This window comes from Zootoca vivipara, chromosome 2, assembly GCF_965207765.1.
Source record: "Zootoca vivipara chromosome 2, rZooViv2.hap1.1, whole genome shotgun sequence".
NCBI lineage: Eukaryota > Metazoa > Chordata > Lepidosauria > Squamata > Lacertidae > Zootoca > Zootoca vivipara.
The window spans coordinates 107,403,471-107,423,059 of NC_142584.1; the positions used below are offsets into that span (position 1 = coordinate 107,403,471).

The 19,589-nt window shown below is 45.0% G+C and overlaps 1 protein-coding gene across 2 annotated transcripts; it reads left to right on the plus strand.

Moving 5' to 3' along the window:
* The first annotated feature begins 3,218 nt into the window (after positions 1-3,218).
* On the plus strand, positions 3,219-16,648 carry LOC118081059 (zinc-binding protein A33). Of its 2 annotated transcripts, none has more exons than XM_035107195.3 (4): positions 3,219-3,931; positions 6,978-7,073; positions 8,984-9,082; positions 12,082-16,648. In XM_035107195.3, the coding sequence occupies exons 1-4, from the start codon at positions 3,850-3,852 to the stop codon at positions 12,603-12,605; spliced, it is 801 nt and encodes a 266-aa protein (XP_034963086.1). In that variant the 5' UTR covers positions 3,219-3,849; the 3' UTR covers positions 12,606-16,648. The 2 variants fall into 2 exon arrangements, with proteins under 2 accessions (XP_034963086.1, XP_034963085.1); XM_035107194.3 differs by having other exon boundaries at positions 3,226-3,931; positions 6,978-7,088.
* Positions 16,649-19,589: the final 2,941 nt, after the last annotated feature.

Here is a 19,589-nt window from a genome sequence, read left to right on the forward strand (position 1 = left end):
ACTCCTCAGGGAACAGAAGCTCCATCTGATACACAGGCTGAGACCCTACCTGCCTGCGGACTGTCTTGCCAGAGTGGTGCATGCTCTAGTTATCTCTCACTTGGACTACTGCAATGCGCTCTACGTGGGGCTACCTTTGAAGGTAACCCAGAAACTACAACTAATCCAGAATGTGGCAGCTAGACTGGTGACTGGGAGTGGCTGCCGAGATCACGTAACACCGGTCTTGAAAGACCTACATTGGCTCCCAGTATGTTTCCGAGCACAATTCAAAGTGTTGGTGCTGACCTTTAAGGCCCTAAATGGCCTCAGTCCAGTATACCTGAAGGAACGTCTCCACCCCCCATCGTTCTGCCCGGACACTGAGGTCCAACACGGAGGGCCTTCTGGCAGTTCCATTGCTGCAAGAAGCCGAATTACAGGGAACCAGGTAGAGGGCCTTCTCAGTAGTAGCACACACACACACACACACACACACACACACACACACACACACACACAGTGGAACGCCCTCCCATCAGATCTCAAGAGAAAAACAACTGTCTTACTTTTAGAAGACACCTGAAGGCAGCCCTGTTTAGGGAAGCTTTTAATGTTTAATAGATTATTGTATTTTAATGTTTTGTTGGAAGCCGCCCAGAGTGGCTGGGGAAACCCAGCCAGATGGGCGGGGTATAAATAAATTATTATTATTAATTGTTATTATTACATGTGTGGAAAGGGAGGGGGGAGTAGTGACATTGTAAGTCAATTCCTTGTTGTGCCACACCATGCCCACTGGTGTGAATGAAATGTAGGGTGGCATGCTGGCATATCAGTCAAAAAGCCACAGTTCCATAATGCAGCGGCTGCTGCAGTGTGAGAGACAACAGGACAGAAGCACTAGCTTCATAATCAGGAAAATGGCATACTGAGTTCCCAGAAAGGAAGCTTCACATTAACCATTGATACTCAATTACAGCAGTGACTCCTTCATGTAAATATCTCGGGGGAGTCCAGTGGAAGCCTTTCCTGTTCCTGAACCTGTACTATTTCATAGCTGCCTTACACACAAAAAGAAAGCTGCTACAATCTTGCAATATTTAAAGGATGAATCAACCAACCAGACTGTGAAAATTCCCGATCCTGGTATTAAGCTAGTCACACCTCCATTTGCACTGCCAGGACATCGCAGCAGGCAGGCAGACACCCAACACAACCACACCTTTGTTACCTGCTTGGCTGGTTCAGAAGAGGCCTGCTCACTCATGCAGAAGCGCTCTGAGCATTCACTATACCGGTAGGTTTCCCAGTGCCGGATTCCTCCACAATGCCTAGAATGCATAATGGAATTCCATGCCACAAAATTTGCCCCATCTGTCCTTCTGAAAATTGGCTGCCCAGATAAATTTGTGAACATCCTTCAGCTCCTCCGTGATAATATGACAGCAACAATCACAGATAGCAATGGCTCTCAAAGTGAACCATTCACAGTGAGATCAGGTGTTAGACAGGGTTGTGTTATCGCCCCAACTCTATTTATTATTTTCATTGCCATGATCCTACACATTGTCAAAGGGAAACCCCCCCACCAGAGTAGAAATCATATATCAAACAGATGGAATATTGTTAATAACATCAAACTTACCTCTGTTGGTATCCTTATGAACTGATCCAAAGGAAATCAAAAGACTGAGTTAAATACAGTGGTACCTCGGTTTATGAACACAATTGGTTCCGGAAGTCTGTTCATAAACTGAAGCGTTCATAAACTGAAGCGAACTTTCCCATTGAAAGTAATGGAAAGTGGATTAATCTGTTCCAGACAGTCCGTGGAGTACTTAAACTGAAGCGTTCATAAACTGAAGCGAACTTTCCCATTGAAAGTAATGGAAAGTGGATTAATCCGTTCCAGACGGGTCCGCGGAGTACTTAAACTGAAGCGTACTTAACCCGAAGCATGGGTGTAATTGGTTCCGGAAGTCTGTTCATAAACTGAAGCGTTCATAAACTGAAGCGAACTTTCCCATTGAAAGTAATGGAAAATGAATTAATCCGTTCCAGATGGGTCCGTGGTGTTCATAAACCGAAAATTCATAAACCGAGGTGTTCATAAACCGAGGTTCCACTGTATTATAAAACATATTAGAATTGGACATTTAGACTGAGTCAAACATTTGAAAAACTCATTGGAATCAGATATCAATAGTTCTTTTCAGATTTGGTAGTTTGCAAGTCTCTGTGGCTTTCACATAAAGTTTTGTATTTTTCCTAGAAGTTTTGATAAATAATGTATGATGAATAATGCATAATTAATTTAGGGATTATTGTTTGTCATCCACGTGTTGCGTATTTTATACCACTTCAATCTGAGCAGGCTGAAAGCAAAGAGTAAGGTTAATGTAACTTCTGTCATAGAGCTTCAGAATGCTGATGACAACGTAGTGTGTGCATGCTCAGAGGATGACCTCCAAACCATTAAATCTAAACCTCTCTATTCCTGCCCATATTCTGCAGCTGGCTGTAAAGTTCCACTTGGAGCTGGCTCATTCCTGACAGGTGGGTGGGACTAGGGGTAAAAGTGGGTGGAGCAAGAAATTTACTCACACATCTCTCTCTATTCAGGCAAGCAAGAAATATTATTGTAGTTCAAGGATACATTTGAGCTAGGCAAAAACCGTTTAGGAGGGTGCAAATCTCCTTGGAGGTTTATGAGCAGAGGTTGGATGGCCATCTGTCATGGATGCTTCAGCTGACAATCCTGCATTGCAGGGGGTTGGACTAGATGACCCTCGGGATCCCTTCCAACTCTACGATTCTACGATTCTATGATTCTATGAAAGCAAGGATGTCGCTTGTGGCCTGAGGAGAGTTCCAAGGACCAATCAGCATCTGGACCTGAGGTTGTTCATCCTTGCTTTAGAGGGAGATTACACCCAATGCATGGAAGATTGCTCTCTGGGCTAAAAGAAGCCTCCATGTTCAGCAGCATGGGATGCAGAATTTATGGGACCTTGTGTGTAAGCGATTATTCACCCTTACCTTTTGCCCTGCTCTTTCTAAGTTGTCTACTCTTTAATGCTCCATGTCCAAACATTGTTGGTGGTGGGTTTTTTGCCCTGAGTTTTCCCTGCAAAAATCCACTCTTTAAAGCTGAATCGGAGCAAATGTCAATTCTGGTTTACCACGAATTGACGTTTATTCCAATTGAGTTTTAGAGAGCACGTTTTTATGGGAAAAGCTCTGGTGGGCAGGGGGGCAGGAAGGGTTCTTAGACCTTGAAAGCATGGACCATGCCTGGAAAAACTGGAGGCAAGGTAAGTGTGGATAAACCAATAATCTGTATGGGTAAAGGAACTGAAGTCTGTACCTGCAGCTGCTTAAGTCACTGCAAAAGAGGGATATCCAGAAGGAAGTACAGCAGCTGACATTATCAAGGACCGTTCCGTCACCAACAGTGCCGTGTTGCACAACTTGGAAATGTGTCCTGTATCAGTAGCTGATTGAGCAAGGAAATACAGGTACCACAGCTTCTCCCTCCCTCCAGTTCCTTTCCCAATCCAGTCATCTGACTTCTTCCCCAACTGCTGTGATGCACACTTCGATTCCTGCTCCGCCAGAGCAGATAAAGGAAGGAGAAGCAGATGGAACCTGCAGGCCAGACTTGGGCCAAGAGACGTCCAATGCCCACAGGAAGTTTTAACTAAGAAATAAACTTGTCAGACTCCAGCTGAATGAAACTGGCAAACCGGAAGCCTGGTTGTGTAACTTTCCATAATTGCACAGGCCGGCTGTTTTCTGAACCTTGAGGAGCTGCCAATTCCTTATTTAAAAGAGTGTTGCGCCGGCAGCTAACAAGGGCTCTGGAAGATGGAAGACGAAGATGGATATATGCAAATAGATCCGAAAAGCCAGCAACAGCGCACCGCACCACTTCCCAAGTGCACCAAAGGTATTGTTTGGAAAAAAATAATAATTCTCAGCTTACCTTTACAAGTGAAGCAAAAAGCAGGGCAGCAGTTGCGGTAACTTAACAAACAACCACCACTGGCAAACAAGATTTAGAAAGTGTTGTTATGAACTTCTTCCATTGGATTCCCACACAGACACACACCTTCAATGTTAAAATGTAGAATGTGCTTTGCATTCGATATGTGTGTGTGGCAACGTTTTGAGTGCGCCTTCATCTCATCTAGCAAAAAATGGTATTTACAACAGGGCTTTCATTGTGACTAACTAGTTCACTTGGTTTCAATGGGATTTATTTGTTTGCCTGTTGTTTTGTTGCATTTAGAGCACACCTTTCTTGCAATGAGGTGGTGTGCGGGGCCGGATTTAGGTTTGATGAGGCCCTAAGCTACTGAAGGTAATGGGGCCCTTTATATGTCCAGCTCTCCTTTGTCAACAAAAAATTTTCGCTGTTTTTTTGTGTTGAATATATGGTAATTTATAGGAGCCTAGGCAACACAAAACACTGTTGCTGTATGTAGGTTTTATTTAATTTGTTTTTTATCTTATATTTTGGAAATGTACATCCAGGTCTCTTTCCCTTTAAATTTTTTTGGGGCCCTATACTTGTTTACTTGTTTAGGTCAAGACAGGAGTGCCTGGCGTGCTATGGTCCATGGGGTCACGAAGAGTCGGACACGACTAAACGACTAAACAACAACAACTTGTTTAGGTAAACGTAAAGGGACCCCTGACCATTAGGTCCAGTCGTGACCAACTCTGGGGTTGCGCGCTCATCTCGCATTATTGGCCGAGGGAGCCGGCGTACAGCTTCCAGGTCATGTGACCAGCATGACTAAGCCACTTCGGGCGAACCAGAGCAGCACACAGAAATGCCGTTTACCTTCCCGCTTGGAGTGGTACCTATTTATCTACTTGCACTTTGACGTGCTTTCGAACTGCTAGTTTGGCAGGAGCTGGGATCAAGCAACGGGAGCTCACCCCGTCACAGGGATTCAAACCACCAACCTTCTGATCAGCAAGCCCTATCCACTATACGGCAGCCTTTTCAGATGTTTGGGGAGATTTCTAGAAGGTATGGCTGCACTAAATGTACGCATATGGGCATTTGTTTTTGTGAAAGTAATGCCTCTCTTGGCCGGTTCGAGTCCCCACGGAGGGGTGAGCTCCCGTTGCTTGGTCCCAGCTCCTGCCAACCTAGCGGTTTAAAAGCATGTCAAAGTGCAAGTAGATAAATAGGTACCGCTACCGCGGGAAGGTAAACAGCGTTTCCGTGTGCTGCTCTGGTTTCGCCAGAAGCGGCTTAGTCATGCTGGCCACATGACCTGGAAGCTATACGCCGGCTCCCTCGGCCAATAAAGCGAGATGAGCGGCACAACCCCAGAGTCAGTCGCGACGGGATCCAATAGTCAGGGGTCCCTTTACCTTTACCTTTAATGCCTCTCTTGAACCTTCCCCCACGGCATTTCCCTCCCACTGTTATTTCCAGTCTGTTCATTGCCCAAATGGCAGCTACATTGCTCAAAAGCAAACAAATCTTCCGCTTTCTTAGAGAGTTGAAAATGCCAATGTTACCGTAGCATCAGGCAGAAGCCCCTGTACTGACTTGGGTCTTGTTTCATGTCCATTTTTATTCATTCATTCATTTATTTTTATTTTTATTTTTTGCAATGTTTTATTAGTTAGATATTACAAGTATTCCAATCATCTTCAAAACAACACAAGATACACACAAAAAAGAGAACACCCATACCTAGTTGCTTTTTAAACTTCTTCCTCCTTTATCATTTATTTATTTGTTTATTTGTTTATTTATTTATTTAAAAGGGCAACCAGTCTGTATGCAAATAAGGTTTCTGTGGACAATAGAATGTTGGCTTTGGTCAGGTTTCTGCGCCTTTGGGGGCATTTAATAAGAAAGTTGAGGTATCCATCAGTTGTTGTTGGACTACAATTCCCATGAGCCCCAGTCAGCATCATCAGTAGTCAGGGACGATGGGCATTGTAGTCCAACAACATCTGGAAGGCATCTCATTGGCTACACCTGAAGTAGATCAGCCCTTGCTGCCACTTGTGTGAGAGATGTCTTTCTGAGATATACTTGCCACCTGCTCACTTGGAAATTGCCATTTCCACTCAAATGATTCATGGCTCAGTCCCACCGAATGAAATGATTGTTTCATTGTTTCCAACAAGGGTCTCAAATCAATGGGGCTTACCCCCAAGTAACTTGTGCTAGCTTGCACAACTGTTCAAAGTAGGAGTTCTTGAGTAGTTGGTTCCTAATAGTGTAGCAACTGAAGATTGGGGGAAATGTCTAGTTTACACCTCATATTCTTTTAAAATATATAATAGCACACAGCTTATTTTCCTTATGTCTTCAGGCAAATGCCCTTAGCCTTAATGTTGAGGGAAGTTGCGGATGGGTGTCAAAAATACTGCTTTCCGTCTTTTTTCTTCTTCCCGATTATGGAGCACTTCCTTCCATCGGACCGCTCTTCCAACCTGCTTGCTTGCTTGATACGCTTGTTTGTTAAATGTATAAATAGCCCATCCAGCAGCGTAGCAATCTGGGTGCTTTGCAAAACCAAAATGTAAACGTTTCATAGAATTGTAGAGCTGGAAGGGACCCCGAGGGTCCTCTAGTCCAGCCTCCTGCAATGCAGGACTCTCAGCTAAAGCATCCATGACAGATGGCTATCCAACCTCTGCTTAAAAAGCCTCAATTGAAGGAGATTCCACAACCTTCAAAGGGAGTCTGTTCCACTGTTGAACAGCTCTTACTGTCAGAAAGTTGTTCCTGATGTTTCATCGGAATCTCTCCCTCCCTCCCCCCTCCCTCCCCCCTCTCTATGTTTTAAATGCAAGGGGGCAATGTTATATTCCTACCCTCCAAAAGCAGCAGAAAACTGTCTCCCTCCCAACTTCACAGATGACAAATACCCATCTCCACCCCACTTTCAGCTCACTTTTCATGCAAGGCAGAGGGAAACTAACGCTGGACTTCGTTCCTATCTTCAATGTTACAGGTTCTCCCTCGAATGTCTGGTGGAAAGTCGCTTTTGGCATTGCGCTGGCAGGGAATATTGCTCTGGTCCTTCTTCTTGTTTTTCTTAGTCTTCCAGGTAAGAAGATTCCAGGTAAGGCTTTCAGGTTCATGCAGAGTGTGGGGTAGGATTTTTTTTGGGGGGGGGGTCATGCAATGAATACACAATTGTGATACGGTGTGTGTGTGTGTGTGTGTGTGTGTGTGTGTGTGTGTGTGTGTGTGTATATATATATATATATATATATATATATATATATGAATATGAAATGGAACCAAGCACCTTGCTTTCCCCCAATATTAATAAAATGAAGTTTTGTTTTGGAGCAAAAATAATATTGTTCCCATTGCCCAGATACCTAAAGTGTTATGGGGTTGTCAGTTTCCTCGCCACCACCCATGGTGCTGCTACTTTCCTAACCCATCAACTTCTGAAGCAATGCATAAGCTTTCACATCCATTTCCCCCCGGTGCAATTATGTGGCTCAAATTGGATTATGCAGTGCATCTCTGTGTTATATAGGACGCAGGTGGTGCTATGGTCTAAACCACTAAGCCTCTTGGGCTTGCCGATAGGGTTGCCAGACTCAATAGTGGACAGGACTTCTGTGCCTTTAATTGCCCTGCTCTCTTTCGAGTCTGGAAACCTTAAAGAGAAACCAGCAGACCTTGTTTAATTTTCAAGCAAAGGGTCTGCTGGTTTCTCTTTAAGGTTTCCAGACTCAAAAGAGAGCAGGGCAACTAAAGGCACAGAAGTCCTGTCCACTATTGAGTCTGGCAACCCTACTTGCCGATCAGAATGTCAGAGGTTCAAATCCCCACGGCGGGGTGAGCTTCCATTGCTCTGTCCCAGCTCCTGCCAACCTAGCAGTTCGAAAGCATGCCGGTGCAAGTAGATAAATAGGTACCGCTCCAAGCGGGAAGGTAAACGGTGTTTCCGTGCGCTCTGGCTTCCATTACGGTGTCCCGTTGCGCCAGAAGCAGTTTAGTCCTGCTGGCCACATGACCCAGAAAGCTGTCTGTGGACAAATGCCGGCTTCCTCGGCCTGAAGGCGAGATGAGCGCCACAACCCCATTGTCGCCTTTGACTGGACTTAACCGTCCAAGGGTCATTTACCTTTTACCTTACTATTATAATGCATATTTTATAGGGGGGTGCTTGAAAAGCAATTGTCTGTTTCAGGGGAAATGCATACTAAATAAAAATTCAGATCCCCCCCTTTCTTCATTCCTTTGTTATCATCCACATACAACAGGACAAAACAGGCTTTTGATTGAATGCCAGTAAAACTGAAACAGAGCATACTTATCCCTAATCCCAACACAAACAGGAAAGCCTATCAAATTTAGGGTTGTTTCCAACTGAGTTCTAATCAGAGACCAGTTGAAATTAATGGAACTTAGCTAAATTGACACAGAGGTCCAGGGCCTTCTGGTGGTTCCCTCACTGCGAGAAGCAAAGCTACAAGGAACCAGGCAGAGGGCCTTCTAGGTAGTGGCACCCACCCTGTGGAACACCCTCCCATCAGATGTCAAACAAAGAGATAAATAACTACCCGACATTTAGAAGACATCTGAAGGCAGCCTTGTTCAGGGAGGTTTTTAAATGTGTGACATTTTTAATGTATTTTAAATCTTTGTTGGAAGGCACCCAGAGTGGCTAGGGAAACCCGGCCAGATGGGCAGGGTACAAATAATAAATTATTATTATTATTATTATTATTATTATTATTATTATTATTATTATTATATCATGTGCATTAATTTCAAAAAGTCTACTCTGAGTTTGATTAACATTGGGTACAGCCCTTAGTGTTGAATTTTTACTGTTATACATTGGGGGATTGTTTCTTCTACCCAACAACTCAAAGCAGCAACAATAAATACAGATTCCGCCAATAATGAGTTTTCTACAAAGCTCTCTCAATGTGAACAAATCGCGAACTTTGTAAACAGATGGGAATTCTTCAAGTCAAACTGTTTTCTAAGTTTCCCAGGACGTTTTTGCCAGCAAACCTCCACACAACCAGATCCGGAGTTGCCTGAAAAGATGTGTCCCTTGCAGCTCGGATAAGACGAGCACAACAGGTAACACCCCCCCCCCCAGCCCAGAACTACATTTTTGCTTCCCTTCGTTGTTGGTTTAAAAGATCTACAAAATGTGGAAGTAAAACTAAGCCCAAAGTAGCCTCATGACTTACTTAAAGTCACTGACAACGCAACTTCATGCATAGTTTACTCAGAACTAAGTCCCACTGTGTTCAGCATGGCTTACCAGAGAAGTCTGCAGGGAATGGCAGCCTGAGTCTGAAAGCTGATAGCAAAGCAAGGCTTGTCCCTCTGCTTTTTCTTACAGGCTTTTTTCTCCAGTGACTGAGGGCTCACTCACACTTCAACTTGCCCTTTGCCTAGGAAACAAGTGGTTTTCTGTGTGTCCCATGGGTCCAAGCAGTTCTGCCTCTGCCCCGATGCCTCCCCCCCACTCTTTAGTGCTAAATCAGAACAAACAGCAACCTGCAGAAAACCTGGTTGCCGTTAGTTCTGATTTTGTGCTAAACCACCGGTTTTCCTGGGAGAAAGCAGCAGGCCAAATGGCAATGTGGATCAGCCCTGAATTGCCGCTTAACATTAGAAATTAGGCTAGTATCCCCTAGATATGTAAGGTAGGAGTGGTCTTCTTTCTACCTTTTTTGGATTCCCCTGGGCTGGAGAGAGCATTCTTGGCAAATCCAAAATGGAATTAAGCGGTGAAGCCATGAAGAGATTCATAACATTTAGGGCAGAGGAGGCAGCCGGGCCTTCACTCCAATGCCTTCCGGAGGCCGGGCCTTCGCTCTGGGCCTTCGCGGAGCCATGGGAGCACTTCCACAGCTGGGCCGCAGCTGCGGAAGTGCTCCCATGGCTCCGCGAAGGCCCGGAGCAAAGGCCCGGCCTCCGCAAAGGCATCGGAGCGTCGTAGGCCTCGGAAACCTTGGTTTACTTACTTCCGGGTTACGATTGTTCGTAAACCAAAAATTCGTAAACCGAGATGTTTGTAAACTGAGGTTCCACTGTATGCAAACCAAAATACAGCCGTTCCTTCAAAATTTACATTTCTCTGAAGTTTGCAATGCAGTTTTCCTGCAAAGTTATGTGTATAAAAATGCATACATTAGCAAACAAACAAACAGAAAAAATGTGTTATATTAGGGAGAATTGCTTTGCAAAGTTGTGTTGAATCGGCAAAATTGCACACAAAACTATATGTATATTAGGGGAAATTCACTTTTGAATTTTCACGATGACTTGTCTTATTTCATTTTTAAGAAATTTTGCAGTCTGATTTTGCAGAACATGATTAGGAAAACGAAAAACTAAGTGTACCTGAAATAGACTTCCTGAAAAGGCTACCCTCCTCCCATTCAGGAGCATTCCAGTGTGGACAAGCCCCTAGTCTTAACATTGGTTGTAGTAGTCAGACCTCCTGGAGTTCAAAGTTTAGGGGGTGGAGAGAAAACAAATCAAGTTATCTGAAGCCTAATATTTTCCTATTGAAGCCCCACCCACCCCGCCCCACTATATCTTCTCTATATGACTCTTGTCTTACATTATAAACTATAGCCTTTAACCATCCTTTAGGCTAATAACATACTCCAAATGTACACCACAATGTCACAAAACCATCCATGCACAAGAGGGAAGTATCAGCAGGCTTGGGGGAACTCCAAGTAGGGGAACAAAAACATAGATTAATGAGACCTGAGCAGGGCTGAGTTTGGGTTTAATGAGGCCCTAAGCTACTGAAGGTGATGGGGCCCTTTATATGACCAGCTGCCCTTTGTCAACAACAAATTGTTGCTGTTTTTTGTGTTGAATATATGCTATATGGTAATTTATGGACCTAATATGGGGCCTACACAACACAAAACACTGGCTGTACAGTCATAGCTCGCTTTAAGCATGCCTCGGTTTGAGTACTTTCAGTTTAAGTACTCTGCGGACCCGTCTGGAACGGATTAATCCACTTTCCATTACTTTCAATGGGAAAGTTCGCTTCAGGTTAAGTACGCTTCAGGTTAAGTACAGACTTCCGGAACCAATTGGGTTTGTAAGCTGAGGTACCACTGTATGTAGGTTTTATTTTTTTATCTTATATGTTCGAAATGTTACATCCAGTTGTTTTTTCCTTTAACTTTCTTTGGGGGCCCCAAGAGAGTGGGGCCCTAAGCTATAGCTTATTTAGCTTATACATAAATCCAACACTGCTTGCTCAGTGGACACAGAATACTGACTGGCTTATTGCCAACCCAGAACAGGACATCTGCACACTGAAACAGATGGTTGCACGTCCCACTTTTATTTTATATTAGAGAACCTAGCATCTCTTTCAAAAAACTCTGAATTAATTATTACCTGATTATTACCTGATTCCAGGACTGTTAATAAAGTGGGTTCCCTCCCCCACCCTCCCCCACCAGCTTGTTGTTGTTTAGTCGTTTAGTCGTGTCCGACTCTTCGTGACCCCATGGACCAGAGCACGCCAGGCACTCCTGTCTTCCACTGCCTCCCGCAGTTTGGTCAAACTCATGTTCGTAGCTTCAAGAACACTGTCCAACCATCTTGTCCTCTGTCGTCCCCTTCTCCTAGTGCCCTCAATCTTTCCCAACATCAGAGTCTTTTCCAAGGATTCTTCTCTTCTCATGAGGTGGCCAAAGTATTGGAGCCTCAGCTTCACGATCTGTCCTTCCAGGGAGCACTCAGGGCTGATTTCCTTAAGAATTGATAGGTTTGATCTTCTAGCAGTCCATGGGACTCTCAAGAGTCTCCTCCAGCACCATAATTCAAAAGCATCAATTCTTCGACGATCAGCCTTCTTTATGGTCCAGCTCTCACTTCCATACATCACTACTGGGAAAACCATAGCTTTAACTATACGGACCTTTGTCGGCAAGGTGATGTCTCTGCTTTTTAAGATGCTATCTAGATTTGTCCATTCGTGTTGCCCTCTAACTGGAGTGCTGCTAATAATATTTATTTTTCCTTAAATGGCTGATAAAAGCAAGCCAATGTGCAATGGATGGTGACTCCTTTTCCTCTTTTCTTCACAGCAAATCTGACTCTGGATCCGAGCACAGCTCATCCCCAGCTCTACGTATCAGAAGATCTGAAGAGTGTGAAATGGAGAGGCATGAAACAAAATGTGTCTCCTGGTCCCCTGAGATATGACGTGATGGCCAGCGTCCTAAGCCATCAGGGCATCAACTCGGGGAAATATTGCTGGGAAGTGGAAGTGGTGGAAGGGGGCAGTTGGTGGGGTGTGGGAATCGTGAGGCAGTCTGCAAACAGAAACGGGCAAATTTACCTTGCACCAGAGGGAGGGTACTGGGGGGTACAGCGTATTGATGGGCAGTACCAGTCTATTACTGACAATCCTAGGACAAATTTGTCCTTATGCCATCACCCGAGTAGGATCCGGGTTTCCCTAGACTATACAGAGGGCCTGGTAGCATTTTTTGACGGCGATACTGATGCCCATCTCTTTACCTTTCCGAAAGCAAAATTCTCTGGGGAAAAGGTCCATGCCTGGTTCTTGATTTATGGATGGAATGGGGAGCTGACGGTCTATCCATGAGAGAGAGGAGCATCCCAACGCTGCTCTTCTAGGGTCTGAAACCAGTCTCTATAGCTCTGGAAGGCTCTCATACAAGAATATACTTTATAGCCCAGCCACTCAACCACAGACTCATAAATACTAAGGGGGTATCACTCATGGCATGGCTACTTAACTTATCTTGTCTACTAGGGCCACACAGAAAATGTACTATTTGAAGTTCGATTTGACATTCTGAATAAGTGCGTGGTTTTTATCCCAGCATGCAGTTCCACAGGGCTACTGGCCAAGCTGCAAAATGTTTGAGCTACTTGATGACTTTGTAAGCCACCTGGGGCCCAGATGCTAGGCTTCCTCATGTCCAGTGTCAACACCAGGCCTCCACAGTGTTCACAACCTGCCAGGTATACTTGGTGACCTGCTAAGTGCTGGTTCCAAACAGGGAGCAGGAAGTTTATGCAGGGCCATCTTAAGCCTATCTGGCGCCGTGGTTCAAATATCCCTCCCCCCCCCGTTACCCAGAGTTGCTGACCTTTATACAGCGCTGCCGGAAGCTTTGCGGGGCTGGAGGAGGCGGGCAGTGGCTGGAGGGCGGCTCCTCCAGCGGGGAAGAAGTGGAGGCTCCAAGTGTGGCGCTGCTTCAGCGTAGTGGGCAAGGGCGCTGTGCCCAGCCTCTTCCTCTTCCCTGGTGCCCGTGCTGGAGTGGCCATGGTAGGCGGAGGCTCCGGGCATGGCGCTGCTTTGGCGCGGCAGATGAGGGCAGTGAGCTGATGCCCGGAGGCACTGCGTCCAGCCTCCGCCTCTTCCCAGGCGCCCTCCAGAACTTGGCGCCCTGGTGTCCCGCGCCACTTGCTTCTATGGGCAAGAGTTTATGAAGGCTCTAGTGGGCTTCCATACATGACTAGCAAATGATACTCCACCTAGATCAGGGATGGTGTGTCTGTAGCCCTTAATAAAGTGTTGGGTTCCAACACCATTTGGCAAGTCATATCAGCCTATGGAAGACAGGCTTCTATTTGAAGACGGAAGACAGGCTTCTATTTGAAGACATCCTCTATTTGAAGGGCTGTCTGGTCCAAGGATAAAGAGCCCTAAGAAGGAAGAGGAGCAGGGGCCATGAATCAGTCTGTCAACAGAGTCCTCACCTGCACAGCAGATTGAGCAGGGACATGGATCGCCTCCTCCCAATTTTCCCCATTAGGGCAAGGTGTAATGTTTCTCATTTTAATAGGGGAGCAGGTAGCGCTGTGGTCTAAACCACTGAGCCTCTTTGGCTTCCTGATCAGAAGGTCAGCGGTTCGAATCTGCGTGATGGGGTGAGCTCCCATGGCTCTGTCCCAGCTCCTGCCAACCTAGCGGTTCAAAAGCACGCCAGTGCAAGTAGATAAATAGGTACCGCTGTGGCGGGAAAGTGAACAGCTTTTCCGTGTGCCCTGGCACTTGTCACGGTGTCCTGTTGTGTCAGAAGCGGTTTAGTCCTGCTGGCCACATGACCCAGAAAGCTGTCTGTGGGCAAACGCCAGCTCCCTCGGCTTGAAAAGCAAGATGAGCGCCGTACCACATAGTCGCCTTTGACTGGACTTAACCATCCAGGGGTCTTTTACCTTTTTACTGTTGTAAACAAAATCTGCCCTTATAGAGTCCTTTGTAGGCTCTCCATTGGTAGGAGAAATAACAGAGGCCAACCAGAGAATATTGAGAAGCAAAGCAGCTAGTAAGCCTGATCTTTATTGAACTGTTGCAACAGGGTGCTCCCTCACAGGCAGCAGAAAGGAGGAGGACCCAGAACAAATTTATATATATAGACATTTTGAAATTCCCTGCCCTGGAGCTCAAAACCACCCCTCCATACACCATACATACATCACAGAAGGGGTGTAGCCCGACCACCCCCCAGATACACCATACCTACATCACAGAAAAGGCGGTCTACAACAGAAATTTGAATGTTGTTGTTTTTCCTGTCTGCCAGGTTATCTGATAATGCCTTATCTAATTGCCTTTCCTGGTAGTCTGGCCATTTCTTTGAGATGGTAATACCTTAATTCCTGAGACAATGGGAAGGTTCCCTCACCCCTCCCTCCTTACAGAGAAACATTTGGTCAGCTTGGGAGTCAATATGGTTTCAGGACTGTCTTCCTGTACTGTTTTCAGTCATTGGTATATATATTTATGTACGTGTTTGCCTTGTACATTTATGAACATTTATTATATATCTAAGACCTTGAAATTATTAAAACATTATCTACCTTTCTCAATTTAAATTTCTAAAGTTGCACCTATATACATTTTTATGCAAATCAATATCCTCTTTGTCTGGTGACACATTTCCTCAGTTTTGGTAAGGCATAAACAGCCCTGAGGTGGCACATGGCCAATGGTCAGGGAGTTGAAGCTGCCCAGTCAGATGGGTGGGGTAATAGTAGTAGTAGTAGTGGTAGTAGTAGTTGTTATATTTACAGGTGAAACTCGGAAAATTAGAATATCATCAAAAGGTGCATTTATTTCAGTAATGCAACTTAAAAGGTGAAACCAATATATGAGATAGATGCATGAAATGCAAAGCAAGATTTGTCAAGCCTTTATTTGTTGTAATTGTAATTATTTGTCATTAGGCGGGTCAATTATAAATGGAATGTAATTACAGTGGTACCTCGCAAGACGAATGCCCTGCAAGACGAATTTTTCGCAAGGTCTTGCGATCTGATGGTGACTCGCAAGTCAAAATCGTTTTGCGAAAAATTCGTCTTGCGAATCGCGGTTTCCCATAGGAATGCACTGAAATTTAATTAATGCGTTCCTATGGGCAAAAAAAGAAATTTCAATGCATTCCAGTATGGGAAACTGCTATTCGCAAGACGAATTTTTCGCAAAACGAATTAACTCGTGGAACGAATTAAATTCGTCTTACGAAGCATCACTGTAATGAAAAGTAATAGCGATGTTTATTTTTGTTTATTTTTTATTATTGTAACTATTTGTTTTATTATTGTGGAATTTCCAAAAGAAAGCATATGTAAAAATTAAAAGAAAAAGAAAAAATGATAAGTTGCATTACTGAAATAAATGCACTTTTCAGCAATATTCTAATTTTCCGAGTTTCACCTGTGTTTCCCCAGCCATTCTGGGCGGTTTACGGAATATCTAAAAATATAATAAAAACATCAGGCATTAAATCCTCTTGATAGAGGGCTGCCTGTATTATTATTATTATTATTATTATTATTATTATTATTATTATTATTATTATTAGTTCAGCTACAGCTGAGGGGCATGGGCTCCCAATTTCTGCACAAGGGTACAAGCTGGAATCCACCTTTGTTATTTATAGATTGTAGCATGCAAAATTCCTTGTAATCCTCATCTAATTTAGATTCCTAATAACCCAGTAAGGCAGTTGACTTGTGATCATTTCCTGGGGGATGGGATGAGGTCAGAAGTTGGGGGATTCCCCATAGCCGCTTGACAAATGCAGAATGACTCAATGAAAAGCCCGTTCCTCCCAGACATTTCTGCTCTCAACGATGACTTGAAAAGCTCCGACTGGGTTGACTTCCAAGGAAAGAAATAGAAGCCAGAGGTTCCTGGAATCCCCAGCGCTGTCATGAGATCTCTTTGCAAACCACAAACACGTCCCAAGGTCCCAAAGCGAAATGGCTGAAAGTGAGCGAAAGGACTTAAAAAAAAAAAACAGTGTTTTTAAAATAGCACAGAGAATCTAGAAAACAGAAGCTTCCATCCACAATTAGCCACTCTGTGGACCTGACAGCTTTGCAAGCACTGTGTAGGAAGAGGGGGAAGTGCCATGGAGAGCATAAAGCAATAGGAAGGCAGGTTCCAGAAGACAAGGCTGTTACATAGGCTCTGCATGTTTCCGACTACAGTATACCTTCTTTGGGAGCTTGGGAAACTTGCAAGTTCCTTATACTCAGAAACAACCTGTTCAGAAAAATCTGAACCCCAGAAGCACCTCTGAACAACTCTTTGTAAACTGCATTGAAGTTTCTCTTTACAGTCAAGCGGTGTATACATTTTATGAAATAAATAAACAAGTTGCAACGCCACTTTTCTTCTTCTCTGTGTGATGAATCACCAGGGTGACGCTCCCGCTATATGTGCAAGCCCACACGTGCCACACAGTGTTTCATCTGCCCTTGTAAAGGAATCTGTTCTTCAGTGTGACACCACCTATTTCCTGGATCTGCTCTGAGGTCCTATGAAAAGGACATTTTTAAACAACAACAACAACAACAACAATTTATTTGTACCCCGCCCATCTGGATCGGCTTCCCCTGCCACTCTGGTCTGCTTAAAAGTACATTAAAACATCAATTATTAAAAACTTCCCTAAACAGGGCTTCTTTCAGATGTCTTCTAAACGTTAGGTAGTTGTTTATCTCTTTGACATCTGATGGGAGGCCTTTCCACAGGGCAGGTGCCACTACCAAGAAGGCCCTCTGCCTGGTTCCCTGTAGCTTTGCTTTTCGCAGCGAGGGAACCGCCAGAAAGCCCTCGGCACTGGACCTCAGTGTCCGGGCAGAACAATGGGGGTGGAGACGCTCCTTCAGGTATACAGGACCGAGGCCGTTTAGGGCTTTAAAGGTCAGCACCAACACTTTGAATTGTGCTCGGAAACGTACTTTTCCCAACACTGGCACATCCCTTCACCCCAACAGCCTTCATAAGCCATCTTCAAAAAGTATCTTATTATTACCGGTAATGATGACCAGCTTTGAAAGTGGGGCTGTTGTCAGGCAGAGAGGTGGGTGGTAAATGTTGCAACATAAATAAACATAAATCTCATCTGCCCAAATGGTGCATGTATAAAGGGGCATCGTGAAATTACTGGGAAGTGTGATTGTGCTCCTGGCCTGCTGTCATGGATTCCCATTAGTTGCTTCCATATTAGGCTTCCACAGTGCTATTTTTCTAGAAGAGGAGCCGGAACCATGAACACCTCCCTCATTCTCTTAGAATGGCAATGGTGCCCACCCGAGGGGTGCAGGAACTGAGTTCCTGTGAGTTCCCCCTGAAAAAGCCCCGCTTCCACATAATATGAACAGTGTTCAAATGGAATGGAATCCTATGTGTGACTATTGCAGGTGCATTCATTTATCTTACAATACTGATTTCTTTTCTCTGTCTACACCCTGCTAGAAAAATCCAATTTCATTTAATTCAGGAGATCTTGTGGAGTTGCACAGATGGGATTTCCCTTTACTCTCCACCCTGTTGTTAATTATCCTGAGTAAATGTTTTGGATGCCAACTGACTGAAGCAGGTAGAATTTCCAGATAGGGATTTCTGAATGGATGAATCGTACAGGATCACTTGGATAACAGCAGTGATTGTTACCACGCGTAAGCAAATATCCATGGTGACAACAGCTCAGGCACTATGAACAGCCCTGAAATCTATGAATGAAGGGTGGTATACAAATTTAATTAATAATAAATTACAGTTTATAATAATAATAACCACCCTTGATTTGCTCTTTTTAAGTTTTTATTATGCATTTTTTACTGTGATCTTATGTTGTGATTACTGTGACTTTATGTTGTGAGCCACCATGAGATCTGGAAGTATAGTGCGGTATACAACTGTTAATACTGTAATAATAATAATAATAATAACAATAATAATAATAATAATAGAAGCTCCATTGCCATGCCAACCCCGCTTACATCACCCTAGACCAGGCACCCCCAAACTCGGCCCGCCAGCTGTTTTGGGACTACAACTCCCATCATCCCTAGTTACCAGGACCAGTGGTCAGGGATGATGGGAACTGTAGTCCCAAAAAATCTGGAGGGCCGAGTTTGGGGGTGCCTGCTCTAGACAATAAAGGTGTGGCCTCTTTCAGCCCACACTTGTGTTTGGTCTGTTTTGCACCTTCACCTTGGGGTGTGTGTGAGGGTGTGTGTGTGTGTGTGTGTGTGTGTGTGTGTGTGTGTGCAGCCTTATGCACCTGCCACGCGAATTGTGTAATCTTCAGCACTTCCACCACTGCAAGCTACCATAGGAGCCAACTCCAGGGGGGCGTGAGTGCTTGGGCACCCACAATAATATAATTGTGGGGACCGGGAACCCACAAAGTCAATGAGAAAAGCCGGCAGGCAGCAGCGGCTCTGCCTCTGAGAGAGAAGCAGTTCAGCTTCGCCCTCCACAACCACCGAGCAAGGCACCCTTTTTGGGTGGGGTGGGGATCAAGTCTGAGCCTCTCCCCATGGAAAAGGGTGCCTCGCTGGCTGCAGTGAGGAGGAGGAAGAGGGGCCGGCAGCAGCCATTGCAACACAAACATGCAACGTCACACACCCATGTCTGCATGTTGGGCGGCCGGGCAGCCACAATCCGGAGGGCAAGTTGGCACCCCTGCAAGCTACCAAAGGTAAAGGGGGCCCTGACCATCAGGTCCAGTTGTGTCCGACTGGGGTTGCGGCGCTCATCTCGCTCTATAGGCCGAGGGAGCCGGCGTTTGTCCGCAGACAGCTTCCGGGTCATGTGGCCAGCATGACTAAGCCGCTTCTGGCGAACAACACCATTTACCTTCCCGCCGGAGCGGTCCCTATTTATCTACTTGCACTTTGATGTGCTTTCGAACTGCTAGGTGGGCAGGAGCTGGGACCGGGCAACAGGAGCTCACCCCATCGCAGGGATTCAAACCGCTGACCTTCTGATCAGCAAGTCCACCTGGGTCCAAAGCTAGAGAGCTTCAATAAAGAGGCAAAAGGATCAGTTTTAAAGTATGCCAACATAACAGGTTGGAGCCCATAAGGTTTTTCCATTTTTCTTTGCAGCCCATATCTTTAATAGATACAGTGGTGCCTCGCTAGACGAAATTAATTCGTTCCAGGACTCAATTCGTCCTACGAAAATTTCGTCTAGCGAGGCACCGTTTCCCATAGGAATGCATTAAAAGTCAATTAATGCGTTCCTATGGGCTTGGGGGGAACTGGTGGCGGCGGCGCTTGTTCTCTTGGCTCGGGGAAGGCAGGCAGGTGCTTC

Bases quoted from the DNA above. Each gene is read 5' to 3' on its own strand.
- LOC118081059 (XM_035107194.3), top strand. From the start codon at position 3,850: ATGGAAGACGAAGATGGATATATGCAAATAGATCCGAAAAGCCAGCAA. The intron at 7,089-8,983 runs GTAAGGCTTTCA...CTGTTTTCTAAG, and splicing joins TCCAGGTAAGAAGATTCCAG to TTTCCCAGGACGTTTTTGCC. The intron at 9,083-12,081 runs GTAACACCCCCC...TTTTCTTCACAG, and splicing joins GGATAAGACGAGCACAACAG to CAAATCTGACTCTGGATCCG.